The 15,899-nt window shown below is 33.1% G+C and overlaps 1 protein-coding gene across 1 annotated transcript; it reads left to right on the plus strand.

Annotated features, from left to right (window-relative positions):
* The first annotated feature begins 605 nt into the window (after positions 1-605).
* On the plus strand, positions 606-10,600 carry LOC148618983 (growth hormone-inducible transmembrane protein-like). Its single transcript, XM_088578449.1, has 8 exons — positions 606-731; positions 1,611-1,829; positions 3,923-4,034; positions 5,039-5,180; positions 5,989-6,187; positions 6,852-6,950; positions 8,622-8,793; positions 9,934-10,600. The coding sequence occupies exons 2-8, from the start codon at positions 1,634-1,636 to the stop codon at positions 10,016-10,018; spliced, it is 1,005 nt and encodes a 334-aa protein (XP_088434575.1). The 5' UTR covers positions 606-731; positions 1,611-1,633; the 3' UTR covers positions 10,019-10,600.
* Positions 10,601-15,899: the final 5,299 nt, after the last annotated feature.

Raw genomic sequence — 15,899 nt, forward strand, 5'->3', positions numbered from 1 at the left:
TGACGAGGTGTACAAATCTTTAACTTGGCATGTCTCCCTCTGGAGTCAAACTGTCTCCATTTCGTTAAGATGATCCACTGATAGAGCAATTAAATGTTTTTAAATAAAAATAACAAGAACATGTTTACTCAGTTACAAACTTCCACAACAATTTTCCCTCATGACATGCAGTTAATAAAAAAGGACATAAACTTCAATTTGTAAATTATTGTTTTGCCGCAGGACAGTATTGGAATCCTCTTGTGAATGGGAAGAAATTAAGTCAATGGAGGTGGTGCATAGAAAATTGTGAACATTTGATATTCAAATCAGGGAAAAGATGGATATTTTAATTCTAGAACATTCAGCATAGCTTTTAAAGGAAACTAACTTCATGCATGAAATTTTCCCTCATATACTTCAATAATTTACTTGCTACGCCACAAATTAAAAAAAAACAAAAAAACAAAAAAAAAACAAAAAAAAACAAAACAAAAAAAAAAACAAAAAAAAAAACCTCCATTTTTTTTAAACCAAATCTCCAGCTGGTTTATGGCAAATCTACAGTTTTGAATGAACCATCTTATTTCATGTATGCGGTAAGCATTTCATTTAATAACGGTAGGAATTGTCGTGGTGCAGGTACGAAGTTGTGTAGTGACGAAGTTGAAGTTCACTGCAAAGGTTATCTCCGTTGAATACTTTTTTTTGCTTCATTTCGGTTTTGTCAGGCGTATTTTCTGGAAAAAAAGGTAATCAAAACTTCTTAGAACCCATTTAAGTCCCATACTTGTGACACTTAAATGATCAAATGGCACAGGTTGTTCGTCAATATTTGACAGAGCATGTGATAACAGAAGCTTTAGAAAATATAGATTTTTAGCCTATGATTATGAATATTGTTGAATTGCGTCAGTTTAATTTGTTCGGCATGAAAGTATTTTTTTCTGAGCTCTGAGTTCATGACATCAGGAAGAACTCGCCTATTCCTTCCAGACCTTTTTATTGTCAGTTAGACATAAAAATACATAGAAATATATATGTATTATGTGTAACCAGTTGATCTCAACCATAATTCAAAGGTGTATTAAGGTTGCCTTAACTATTCAGGATTTGATATCTGCTGTCATATCAAACTGTGCCACATTGCACATTTTTTATTGTCATCTGCCGCAAATCAGAAGGGAACATAGAAATACTGGTGTCCATCCATGTGTTCGTCTGACCGTGCCCCCTTCACTCCAGTTACACTTGTGGATGCAAATCCATGGAACCATTGGACATATTTTTTTTAAATTTTGTAGGATTGTTAGTCACTATTTGTAGTTGATAAAATTTCCTGTCATTTTGATTTGTCAAATTTTACAGGAGTTACATGTATGTGACTTTTGCACTTCAACTTTTTTGCAGTGGTGGAGGATGTTGTTGTTACTTAAACTTAAATGAACTTTGAATTTAAGGTTGTCATGCATGTGGTATAAAGTGATAACTAATGCTTTCTAGTAGTAAGATTATAAGAGGCTGTATACCATAGATTTGAAAACACTTAGTGGTAATAACACTACAAATATGTATATGTAATGTCCTTGTTACTTGTTCATACCATGACAGATTTTTAACTCTTCTTTTAGGTTTTATCATATAATTTACCACAATGATGGCTACCAGGTTATGTCGTATTCCTATTACTGCCTTTGTCAGTGGGCTACAGAAGCCGTCTGTACTGAAACCATTCCAGACAAATTTTCCAAGGATTCAATTATATGCTAATGAGGCTAGGACAGCATCACGTAGAGCTACACAGAGAAAGTCATTTAAAGAGATGGCAATGGCACCGACTGGAACAGGATGTATGCACACCTTAAAAATTAAAGTATATAGGACCAATTCCATGGATAGAATATCGAAGACAACTTCCTTTCAGTTTTAATACAGTGAAATATACAAAGCCCTTCACCTTTATTAGTTATTCTGATAGGCTTTTATTTGTTTTATTGTACTTCATGCCTTGAATGCATGGACTATTTTGTGTCTTTCAGTCTATGCATTTGTACCTCCATTCGTACCTTTTTAGCTCACCTGGCCGAAGGCCATTTGAGCTATTGCCATCACCTGGCGTCCCTCGTCGTCGTCGTTGACAATTTCTCAAAAATCTACTCCTCAGACACTACTTGACCAATGAGAACCAAATTTGGTATGAATGTTCTTAGGGGTATCTTGCATAGAACTGATTTGGAGATTTTTTTATGGCCATTGTTACTAAAAATAGAACATAGAGGTCAGGCAGTATATTAGCATATATTTCCTAAACCATTAGGTTTGGCCAAATTATGACACAAGTAAAAGTGTTCAGCATGATGAGATCTATCTGTGATCAAATTTTGTTTTAAACCATGTTGAAGTTCTTGCCATTTTTGACATTTTTTACTATTTTGAATGTTATTTCTTTAAAAAATCTAGTTGACCAATTTAAACCAAACTTGGTATGAATTTTCCTTTGGGTATCGTGCATAGAACTGGTGTAGGGATTTTTGAAAAACCTGGATGCTGTTACAAAAAAATTAACAAAGGGGTCTATCAGAAGTTTTTCTCATATTATAACTTCAAAACCATTATATTTAGCAGAATTTTAGCAATTTTTGAAATTATTTTTAATATAAGGCCTACTAAAGTCTTGAAGGGATCAAAGTTGTCAGACCACTCCTTGTAAGAATTGTTGCCCTTAAAAGGTGAAAAATGATGTTTTTTTGTTGTTTTTTTTTGTACAGTTTTCAGCCAATATCTTGAAAACTATGATGGAAAGAAACTTTCAATTGCTGAAATGATCCTTATGATAAGTTCTTCCAAAGTCTTCTGGAGTCAAGATTGTTGGACAACTCCTTGTTAAATTTATTGCCCTTGAGAGGCAAAATTTAACCAGGTGAGTGATTCAGGCTCCTGGGAGCCACTTTTTCATTACAGTTTCTCTGTAACCATTTATCACTGCTTGACTGCCACTTTATATTTTGAAAGAAGCTTTATGTATATGTAGGTATGCCATTTCATGGGAACAGATTCATACTCAAGCAACTAAACTTCCTTGTTGACAACTTTGTTTACAAGTATATATTGACAAAGTTGTTTCACTTCAAGGATTGTTACAAAAATGTTACTATTTTTCTTCAACTACTCATCTCCTCAACTTGATACTTGGCTTAGCTTTTAAAAAGCTAAGCTATATCACAGGATTTCATTTTTGACTCAAACAACATCAACTTCCAGTTCAACTACTTTTTCCTGGTTTATCGGCAAGAATTTGAGTAAAATTACAAGAATCTATAAAATTGTACTCCAATGTTTCATACCATAAAACAAAGGTTATGATGGGTTTGAAGGGTTATGGACATTACCTTTAGAACTTAGGGATCAAAATGCAGCCATAAATATTTAACATTTCAGGTCTCTTTCATTAATCAATACAAATATTGAGATAATTTTAAGTAGCACTCCAGCTAAGAATCATGCAAAATATAATACATGGTTGAAAAACCTACATATTTTTATTTTTGATATTTTGTTTAAAATGCTTTAGTAAACAGAAGTTAACATTTAGTTTTTCATATAACCCGAGCTCACAGGAGATAAGAATTGTATAGAATGCACTGTAGAATTAAAAAGTAAGGGAGATAACTCTGTAAATACCACTCAAATACAATAGAATGTATTGAATTTTCAATGTTGATTATCTCCTAAGAGCAGGCAGATTTGAACGAGTAATTACACATTTCATAATTTAGATCCATAAAGCAACTTAATTACAAAAATAAAAATATGTTGCCTTTTTTGGTATGTATCACATTTTTCAGATTTTACATGATTCTTACAAAGACTGCTACTTAAGTATTTGATTGTGTAAGCTTGTCTTGTTATTATTGGCTTTAACTTTTAGTGATTGCTATTTTAGCATTTACAGCAGGTAAAGGGTTTGTGGCTGGAGCATCAGTCTTGGGTCTTGGTGCCTTATGTTACTATGGCCTCGGAATGTCACAAGATTTGGGAGCTATTGACAGAGCTGTGTAAGTATATATACTGTATAATCTGAAGTACATGTATAACAAATACAAGCTAAATGGCAAAAATGCATATCTGTAAAATTGCATGTTGATAGAAGTATGAGATTTAGATGCATTCATAAAACAATTAGTATATATGCTAAAAAATTTAAGTAAATATTTTTAAAAAATTTTTCTTGAATCTGACATTCCTGATAGTATGTGGGAAGCTATACTGCATTCACCTTATCAGTCAAATATACAAATATTTAGTCACAGTTTGCAACACTGCACAAAAGAAAACTTGAGTAGAATATTTCTTAACATTTCAGGGTATATCCTAGATTTATTTATAATGAGGTATCTGTTCTGCTGTGATGCATCTCTATTTGAGTTTACATCATATTTCCACATTACCCAGTATATCTTCATCATTTCGAACATTAAGTAGTCTTAAGAGACTGTTTTTCCTACTACTGAAATAATTTTATTTTCCCTTGTGTTTCAACTTTATATGTTTCAGATTTTTTTGTGGACTGTATATCATTCATAAGTATACTTACTTTACCTGATCAATCATTATACATCAAAAATTGTGGTGGTATAATTGTATCATGCTGTCCTCATTGGCATTGTTGGCATTCAGACACTTCATGTCCAGACAATATCTTGAGTATAAGAGTATAGATCTTTATGAAATTATATCACAAGGTGCCATACTACAAAAGAAAACTTGGGATCATTGCATAATGGAATTGAGGTATTAGGGGCTAGAAACAAGAATTTTCATGATGTCTGGACAATGACTCTAGTAAATGTGGATGTATCTCTTTGAAATTGTACAAGGTATGATACCACCAAAAATGGCTGGGATTGAATTTGGGGCTTATGCCTCAAACTATTTATGAAAATGAAATACAAAAAATATCGATCATATATTGCAAATTTTGATATAGTTGTATAAAAGATATCGGTCAGAGAGGGTAACTTGTAGCTATATTTATTATGATTGTTTTTTGCCACCTTAGCTTGTGGCCCCAAGAAGTCAGACAAAGAATTCGAGATACCTACATGTATTTTGGTGGTAGTGTAGCCATCACAGCAGCATCAGCTGTAGCTGTCAGTAGAAATCAACGCCTAATGAATCTCATGATGAGGAACTCACTAATGGTATAGCTTAACTTTTAAATGATCACAAAAATACATGAACTGTATGATGATATAGCAAGGTCTGGTTTGATGTCGTTACAGACATTTGATATCTAGACAACAACTTGAGTTTAAGTAAATGATTCCATAATATTTTAGCACATAGATTTATACCACAGAAGGAAGATTAGGCTTATGGGGATGTTGGTCTGAAATGTTTTGGAATAAGGGGGAAAAATGATAAAAACACATAAAAATAGTATGAATATAACATCTTATTTCTTTACAGATTTCAATAGGGTTTTTTTTATACTATAAAGTTATTTGTGCAATATCTGTCGCTTATGAAATATTTTGTGGTTGTATGATATGGTTCTGTTGTTATTCTCTGCACTGTAACCACAGTAGATACCTGGTTTTAATGCACTAACTATAATACTACTAAATGTATCTCTATAATCTTAAAGGAAGGGTTGAATTGCTTTTAATGGTTGAATTAATCAGCAAACAATGGTAATGATGTAACAGTCAGATCATAAGATTACGTCAATCAGATATGAAATGAAAAAAATGTCATCCATCAGGAGAGACATTACATCCAAAATTATGTTATCATTAAATGACTTGAGACATCAGCATGCTGTAGGTTTCATTATAAACATGTATTCTATTAAAAAGTTTTATTGTCCAGAATTTTATTTTTCATGCTTGCCTTCATAGTATGTTTGGAAATATCACCAGTTTGTTATGCATATCCAAAACAAACTAAAGCATTAAGTGTATATTTAGAATATGCATGCTGATGATAATTTTTTATGTATACTTTCAGGCCACACTGGGGACAATTGCTGTAATGATTGGTGCAGGAGCAGTATGTCAATCTATTCCTTACAAAGAAGGGTTTGGTGCTAAACAGTTAGCCTGGATGACCCACAGTGGTATACTGGGTGCTGTACTGGCCCCTATGACGATGATGGGTGGTCCCTTATTAATCAGAGCTGCTTGGATGACAGCTGGTGTTGTTGGAGGTAGAGTTCGTTCCATTTTAATGTTCTCTTAGATAGAATTTCGTTTCTGTAGTATGATATGGAAAGTTATGGAACTGATGTCAGTTTCATAAAAGGTTGCATGTAATAAGTTAATTCTAGTAATAATGTTACATCAAAAAATAGCATTGTAACGTCATAACTTATGATCAGTTTTATACTTATAATTTTTTGTGTGAAATTGACTGCTGAATTAAAAAAAAAATTTAATGCTTGCCTTTTTGAAGTATATCTATATAACAGTTATATATACGAGGTAACTTTTTCATGTCAGTGTTAATGACAATTTATGTAGCAACTATGAAATGATAATGCTTGGATGGTTAAAGTTTTCTGATATCTTATGAAATGGAAGTTAATTAAGTTTTTTAAAAGCCACTTCTCAAATGTACAGTGAAAAGTCATCTTATACTTTATGAGAATGAAGTGTCATTTAATTGCTTATAAAATCTTATTTACACTTAATTCATCCATCTAATCTAATTCTTAAAAAAGGTTGTTATTGTCAAATTGATGTAAGGTGATTGTACTATTGTTGATCTATCAATGATGTAAGTATACAATTATTCATATTTACTGACATTTTGTGTAATCAACTACGAGATACTTTACCGTATTTGATGGATAGAATTATTTGTTTCTTCAGCTCTGTCAACAGTTGCAATGTGTGCTCCAAGTGAAAAATTCCTAAACATGGGTGGTCCATTAGCTGTTGGATTAGGATTGGTTTTTGCTTCATCATTAGGTAAGTATCAACAAGTCATGGGGTTCTTCATATATCCCCCTAACAAAGTTTGTTAGGTACATAGGATTCAGCAGTCTGTCCATCCATTCAGTTGTCTGTCCTTATAAAACAGTTCAATGGACTTTGGTGAAAGTTGAAAGTAAGGCTAGGCATCAAATGTTGATGTGCATGAATGAAGAAACAAAGTAACTATAGCCAGGACACTGTTTTCCACTTTTTTCTTGTTAACATATTATGCATGAAGTCTGACATTCTGTTTTCTTGAACAGCTTTTTCTCCTGGAAGGGTGCTATGTATTGCCATGAAAAAAAAACCGCAGAATGCTTGTTAAACTTAAAAGAGTTTAATATGATTCAATTCATTTGAAGCAGGAGTATCCTCATTGTGTGCTTACTCCCATTATTTCTTGTTTTAATTGTTTAATAGTTTTAAAACTTACATTTTATCAGTATTGAACTAAAATTCCTAATTACTGGTATATCTTCTGTAAAAGAGAAATTACCTTATCAATCCAGTGTCTTTCTATCTATCCATCCATCCAAGAGTCTATGTAACTTTAATTTTGTCACCACAAAACTTTAATAGATTGTAAGCATGCATGAAATTTCAGTGGATGCTTGAAAAAGTGTGACTCATACCAAATTGTTTGATGGATTTTGATTAAATTTGTTATGATGGAAAACAGGTTGGGCATTTTTCATTGTACATACTTGTAGATACGTTTGAAAATGGATATTTTATGGTTTAAGGGTTTTACTTATTTGTATAAACCCTCCTGAACGACTTATTATAGTGCTGCAAACTTAAATAATGGGTTGTATTTCAGAATTGTTTTGTGCAGAACATTAAGCTTTTCATCTAATTAATAATGAAAATATCTGAAGCAAATTCCTTGACCCCACATGATGGGTTAATCAGAAATTTTGGTTTACAGCATAGCTTTAAGGAGTTGAAATAACCCAATCCTAATTTCCAGTTTTTTTAATTGAAAGTTTTCAGCATGTTAAATTTCAATTACTGGTAGGCACAGACCAATTTCTTCTTGAGAGCCGACTGAATTTTATGCTCACTTAGAAATTTTTGTCGGCAGCAGCTGGAGTTATAAATTTTTATTTGAAAATCTACATCGTTAAATAATGGGAGAAATATTGAGTCATATTTTTTTTTGCTGTCTGTGGCTGAGTTAAAAAATGCTTTTTTGCTCAAATTTGGAAAAGTTTTATTTTTTTCAAAATAATCCTAGGCCCTTCCCCCTCTAAAAGGTCGGTGCCTTACAAAACCAGGAGATAATGAATGGAAATTATTTGGAATTTAGTTTGCAACTACACATCTATTAGTCTTAAGTGGAAATGGAGAATGTTTAAAGGAGATAACAATTTTGCCAAAGGGTGAAAAAAACAACAATCCAAGCCAACTGTTGTGACTAAATGATAGGACTTTTCTTATCAGTGGGTGGGTATGAAAAAGCATATTTGACTTTAATTTAAACGTTTGTTATATCCTTCTGCCTGCAAATGTTCAAGACAGAAGATGTTTTTTGTAAAAAATTTTGAAAAGGAGAAATTTAACATATCTTTAAACCATCCTTATTTATTTTGGTACATCCAGCAAATATTGCTTTTACCATCAATTTATTGAGATATTTTGATTAAACAACTATTGTATTTACAGGTAGCATGTTTTTGCCACCATCCACAGCTCTGGGTGCAGGATTGTATTCCATTAGCATTTACGGTGGACTTGTACTGTTCAGTATGTTTTTGTTATATGACACACAGAAGATAATAAAGAGAGCAGAAACACATCCTACATATGGCGTCCAGAAATATGATCCCATTAATGCGTAAGTTTATAATGTTGAGGTTAAATGATATCTTGTAACCTTCTTTGCCAGTGGAACCACAACAAAAGGTACCGGTACATGGGATTTAGTTGTTTTACTAGTAAACATCTTTATTAAATCTATCGATACTAAGTAGGTAATTAGTTTAACAATAAAGCACTTTCTTGACCCACGCAGTTGTTGACATAAACAAAAATGGCAGACAAATTGATGAAAATTTGATAAATTTAATTATGGGAGGTTTTTACAGGAGGAATTATTGAAACCGGGAGATTGATGCCTCCCGCAAAATTACGGGAGACTCCCACAAAAAACAGGAGGGTTAACACCTATGGTTTCATATTCTTTCTGCAAAACAACTTGTATACACTGCAGGCATTTCTAATTGCAATTTACCATTTCCTGTTTGTTGGATGTGGCTTGATGTGGACAGGGGAAAAACTCATTTCACTGAACTTTTACAGAACCAGTTGTTACAACTTGTTTCCTATTCAGAATTTAGTTTTTATATATAATTATGGTCTTTCTTAATTGTAAATAAGGTTATTAGTACCCTACCGGTGACATAGAAAATTCATGCAACAACTAATTTTTCCACATTTTTTTCCTCATGCTATGAGATATACATTTGATATTTAGTACATAGCTTTACCATGAAAAGTAACAAGTCAAGATCTAATTTTGTTCCAGTCTGATGATTTTTTGCCGAGTTATGGCCCATGGATTTAGAAAATTATGCAAAAACTATGTTTTCTGCACCTTTTTCATCATTCTTGCTGATATTAATTGATATTTGATACATTTTTTTTACCTTTACAAGTTAGATTGTAAAGGTTGAATTCTGATCCAGTCTGTTGAATTTATGCTGAGTTATGGCACATGGACTTAAAAAATTCATTCAGACTTTTGCACTTTTCTTGTTAACATATTATGCATGAACTTTGCATTCTGTTCTCTTCAATAGATTTTTATTCTGGTAGGGGACTTTGTATTGCCATTCAATACTCTCAGAATGATTGTTTACTTTTATTATAGCCTCCATATTAAATTTTTACTTAAATTTAGGAAAACATATCAGTGTATCACTAGTTTCTCTCACCTGAATCAATTTTGAAGTAATTATTTTTTCCTTTAACTTAGGATGCTTGGAATTTACTTGGATACCGTCAACATCTTTATCAGAATTGCCATGATCTTAGCTGGTGGTGGAGGAAGGAGGAAGTAAAATCTATTTTTACCAAAGGACTTTAATAAGACGGGAAAAATAAAACTAAACTGGATCCTTAATACAGACTGGTATAAATATGTACAGGATGGAAAACTGTCAAGTTGTTTTATTGATTCTATAGCTTTAAGGATATATTTTGAATGCACACTGTGTTTTAAACACATTCTACAGTGAAACCTGTCTAAACAGAACTCCTTTTGGACATTGTTCAGTTTGGACAGGTATTCAGTTTACCAAGGTTCAAATAACATTAAATTTGATATAAGAAGAATTTTATAACATGTTTGGTTTAGACAGATAGTAAGATTTTCCAGGTTTTGGATTAGACAGGTTTTACTGTATAATAAACCATTCTAGGCCTGTGTAAGTTTATTCATGATATTTACAGTATTTTTTTTTTAAAATCATTCTTGATATTAATTAGATTTAATTATATTTATGACACTATGTTATGAATTTGTGTACAGTCATAATCCTATATTGATCACACCTCTGAAAAAGTTGTTTCTACTAGCAGCACATTTTATTAGTGGATTGATTTTGATAATATTTGTCATCATAATAAAAAGGTGAAACTGATATAGTCAAATACCTGTCAAAGTTAAAATCAGGCAGGTGGCGATGCAAGTAAACATGTTTAAATGGGACCTTTGATAATTGTAAAACATTCAACACACATGCACACACAAGAAACACTTGTGATACAAATAAAATTACTGTGATAGAATGGCAGAGACCTTTAGTATTTTTTTCAAGTAATATAGGATATAAAAATTTTCAAAGGATAATATCTTTCATCATCATTCAAAATCTGCACTTTCAAGGACTGACAAACAAAAATTATTACAGATAACATGAAATATACAATATGTAATATTTTGAATAATTATATCTCCTGCAAACAAGTTTAAAAGAATCACCCTGTCTGTCTTTTTATTGGTCTGTTCATTTGGTCACATATACTGGGAGAGCAACTCCTCCTAAACTGCTGAAGGGATTTTTATAACTTTTATAGGAAGATTAGGTATTCATGTAGTTGTACAAAATTCTTATCGAGTGCTTGTGAAGGGAGATAATCCAACTGAAGAATTTAAAAAGTTGAGGCCTTTAAGTTAAATTTTAAGCACAGCCTCAATTTTATTTTTTCGTGTTCCACTGTTTTGATGATATAACATCCTCCTTTTTCAGTTTTCAGATGATAAAAGATCAAAGGATTTATTCAAACTTTGCACAATTGTTTAGTATCATAAAATTCTGATCAAATTTGATTTCATCAAAAACATATTTTTCTCCAGGTTATACTTTTTGAAACTTCCCACCACCTTCATTGTAATGTGGTAGGGTCCCATGGGTGACCTATTAATTTTTAATGTTTAAAGTCTTTGAAAAAAGGTGCAACCAAAACAACCACCAGATACCACAAATGATAAATATGTTATTGAGTAAATAAATTGACTAATAGTACCAAACACCCATAAGTTGACTTTGAACCAGTGATTAAAGTGCCAAAGATCATACTGAAAAAAAAGATAATAAAGTTATTATTTTATAATACATGAAAAATCTCTTGCAAGATATTTTGGTTTTTTGCTGAGTAATTATGGTCAATATATTGATTTTACAGAATTAATGAATTTTCTATCACCAAGTTATTTAATATTAAATAGCAGCGTTTTAATTTACATTTCATTATCTCAATATTAAACATTTCACTAGTAAGGTAGTGCTATAAACAAAATGAACCTGTCATAAATTGAACATTGTCGCTATGTTCGTAATTTATCCGGAGATAAAAGTCATCTTTCGATGTAGTACATGTTTATTTCGCAGTTTTCAAAACCGTAATACGTGTCAAAGTATATAAAAAAATAATGCTAATTAGTGAAGAATAAAATATGAAAACTACGGAAAACAATGCAGGTCAAACAGACAATTCTAACACTAATGTTTTTGCACGCAGGCGGTCATCTGCACACCTGCATGTGGCGGAAAAAGAATTGGACCTCCGAGCGAGTACTTTGATTGGACTATCCAAAGACCAATTGCAAAAATTTGTTAATTTTGACAGGGAATACTTTCAGCAGTTGTCAAAATCACCAACATTCGCTTTTGCTGTACCAAAGATTGGTGAAAACTTTCCTAATGTACAGCGATTAGACAGTCGTCACCAGAAACAGACGGCACATTTTGTTAAGAATAACATTAACTGTAATCGAACAACTGTCATGAAATTTCAACGAGCTTATACGACTTTGACGGAGGATAATTTAATTAAAAATGTCAACAAACAATCTTATCAGAGGACAAAGGAACTTCCCGATTTTAAGGCGTCTGCAACGTGCAGCTTGCCACCATTGCTCAAACCTACTGACAACAATTGTTTGAAGAAGCAGCATATTTTCGAAAATGGTAGATCCCAGTCATCTCCTTTTGTCGAACAACTTCCTCCGATAAAATTGAAACCAGCAGCTTCGTTAAAAAGCTCCAAACTTTTCACCGATGATTTAAAGGAAAACAGAAACCAAATTTCAGAAAATGTTTGTAACAGTGGAGGAGTTAATTATAAATCTAAAGAAATTCTTCACAACGACACGTATAGAAGAAGCGGGAATACTTCTACTGGTGAGTTAAAATTGCATCCTCAACATAATGAATTTAATGAGCTTTTAGAAAAAAATAAGAGCAAGAAAATCTCTACTCTTTCGCATTCAACATCAGTTCCACCAATTAGAGCTCTGGAAGAAATGGGGTTCCATGTCTCGGCAGCAGAACCTTTTGACCAGGCGAAAGACAACTTAATAGAATCTAAGAGCAATTTTGAGATTCGTAAGGAGTATGGCAGAAATTTGGAGAAAAATTGGTTCAGAAACTTTTTATTACAAAACAAGTTAAAGGAAGGAAATGATGATTTATTTAGTAGTAAGTTTGACCTCCGTTTAGAATTATTTTATAGTCCTGAACCCATTGAAAACGAAGAGCATGGGACTGAAAGTGATATTGATAGTAAATGTAACGAAAATATCGACATTACAAATGAGCAGACTGAAGTCAATGAAAAGAAGAAACATTTGCTTGACATCTCAGGTTTATTTTCGTCTACTGACGTTTTGACGGGCGAGGATAACGAACTCGATCGCGACACACAATCAGAAATAGAAATAATTCTACAAGATAATGAGTTAATTCAGAAAAAGACCAAACACAAAATGAGAAAGAAGCGAAAAAAGAAAGCAAAACGTTGCAAAGAAATCTTCGGGACGAAAAGCGTGAATGTTGAAATACCAGAAGTATCAGACAAGGAGCTACGGGCATTGAGACTGAACATAAAGAAAAAGAAATCTGCACCTATTCTTACAGGGAGAAGGAAATTTCTGCAAGTAGCAAACGCAGTATTTATTGCAGTTCAATTTAGGAAAATTCTTTTGAATATTCGTAATAAGCAGCGTAAATTGCGGGCACGAAAATCGAGAAAAAGGACCAAAAACGTTAAATGTGAAAAGCCCCTGCACAGTTATGACGACTATGAACGACTGTGCACGCCCCAGACGCTTAAACAAAAGTTTATGCAAGAAATAGGAACAGATTTGTTGTGTGACGTTCAGAAATTATATTTAAAAACTGATACCGATACTACTGTAGAAAATCAAGGCAAAGCAATATCAAAATTTTGGATTGAAGCTGAAAAGGCTTGCCCAGAAGAAGTTGAGCGATTTCTGGTAGACGAGAACCGGACGCTAAAAAATTTCAAGCACCTTCGAAACCACAGTGCCCCCGATCTTTTCAGAGGAGAATTTTTGATCGAAACGAAAGAAAAGATGAAAAATCGGAAAAGTGAAAAAAGCAAAGCGTTAAAGCGAGTAAAATCTTCTAAAAAGAAATGCGAACGAAGCACAAAATCTTCTAACCTTGCTCCAAAGTGCTCTTGTACTTCTCGAAAACATATTTTAAGGGATCACTCAACGTGTAATTCTCCGAATCAAAATTGTTCACTCAAAGAGATCGCGGAAGTCCCGAAAGTCAAACATTCCGTTTTCCATAGAAGTCAGGTGTTACAAAGGCGACCCAGCCTAAACGAAATGGAGATCAGTAAGTCAAGTGAAATCGATTTACATGAACTGTTAAACGATGTCGACATACCTGCTAAAAATATAAGAATTCAAATTATTTTGCGGAAAATGCGGAAACAAAAACGTCTGAAGGATGAAGCCATCGGCACCAATATTCTTTTGCGACCGGAACCAGAAATATCCGAAGATGAATCAATAACAAGCGTTGAACCAGAATCGGAATGCAGTTCATCAGACACAGATAACTGTTCTACTGTTCAAGCCTCACCGTTCGTGTCCTCTGGAGTAGCCTGGAATCAACAAAAGTACCGACATCGTTCATTTACGGCGGACGACGTCGATCAGGAAATAAAGCGCGTCACGAGATTTTTCTTGGAAATGAAGAACTGTTCCTACATTAGATTCACTGGAATTAATCAAGCGATTGTAGAACGCTTGAATGAAAACATTTTAAGATAACAAATTATTATATACATGATATATGCGCTATGCGAGTCAAAGAGGAATGATGTGTGATTCGCAACTACCACAGAAGTATTTCCATTAGTTGAATGGATAACATTATTATTGATTGTCAAGATATCTCAAATTTGAAGAATGTACATGTATTTACAACTGTTTTTGTTTTGTTTTTTTTGTAGTTGAAAAGAAGTTGAAAAGAAGACAAGAAGTCTTGTAGTTTGAAGAGTAGTTGATCATGATTTCTTCTTTATTCCTTTTTAAGTCGCTTATATTGTTAGCGACTTCTTGCACTCGTTATTTCAGTACTTAATATTCGCATATGATCTGCATGAATATGTAGTAGTATGCCACATAATTCTGCAGATCCTCGCCGTGTTTACCGCCACAGTTCTAACTTCATACGAGGTAAAATGTACCTATTAAATATCTTACACGTGTGCTCTACGTGTGTTTCTTGCTTGTACGAGGACGGGGAGTTTACATTAAATGATCGGTTAGTATTGAACATTGCCCAGTTTCCGATTCAGGCACGGAGGCTCGTTACAAGACTATATAGTTCATATACATATAGCACGCCCCGATATTTATGAATATTCATTGCCAGTTACTTAATCTGGTTCCTAAACTGGTTCCTTTGTCATTATCAGAAGCGACCCAAAGATCGCTACAAAGTACCTCTTTTTAAACATATCATACACATGCCTATGCGTGTTTTTTTGCTTATATTAGAACGGGAAGTTTGCAGATAAAATGATCGGTTAGCATTGATTGAATTTATGTAATATCACCCAGTTTCCGATTCAAACAATAGACTACACAACGGTCATGTATATTATTAGGGCCCTGTATCTATATATAGCCATTGCCAGTTGTTTAATCTTGTTCCGGATGTACGCATCAAGGGAACCAAGATTTTAAGCGGAAGTCACCCGTTTTTAGAGCATATCGCATTCGTACCATTTCGGATGTTTAAAGTAAGCCAAAGTCAGTGACAGTGAATATTTGACGATTAGCGACTTTGAAGACTTCAGTCTTTGCTATTAAATTAATTTTATGACAATTGCATCAACGAGACCTCAGCTTCATTACTTAACAATACGAGTCATTGAACACAGAACAAGAAAAATAACAAAACTTATTCATAAAGCATAAAAGCCTGTTACTACTCCTAGTATTAGTATTATATCGTGCACTTTAATGTACAGAAAACAAATACCGCAATTAAACAGCAATGCAGTTTGGCTAGATTTTAAAGGAAATGGTCGCCTTTGTTCTCTAGATTGTCAAAAATGTGAAACAGATGTATGGTATAATGTTCAGAATATATTCAGAAGTATTTAATAACTGAT

Source organism: Perna viridis, chromosome 4, assembly GCF_037379345.1.
Source record: "Perna viridis isolate PV_CMFRI_1.1 ecotype Kerala chromosome 4, ASM3737934v1, whole genome shotgun sequence".
Taxonomy (NCBI): Eukaryota; Metazoa; Mollusca; class Bivalvia; order Mytilida; family Mytilidae; genus Perna; species Perna viridis.

Excerpts from the sequence above, each read along its gene's own strand:
- LOC148618983 (XM_088578449.1), top strand. The coding sequence starts at position 1,634 with ATGATGGCTACCAGGTTATGTCGTATTCCTATTACTGCCTTTGTCAGT. Across the intron at positions 5,181-5,988 it reads TGATGAGGAACTCACTAATG|GCCACACTGGGGACAATTGC; the intron begins GTATAGCTTAAC and ends GTATACTTTCAG. Across the intron at positions 8,794-9,933 it reads AAATATGATCCCATTAATGC|GATGCTTGGAATTTACTTGG; the intron begins GTAAGTTTATAA and ends CCTTTAACTTAG.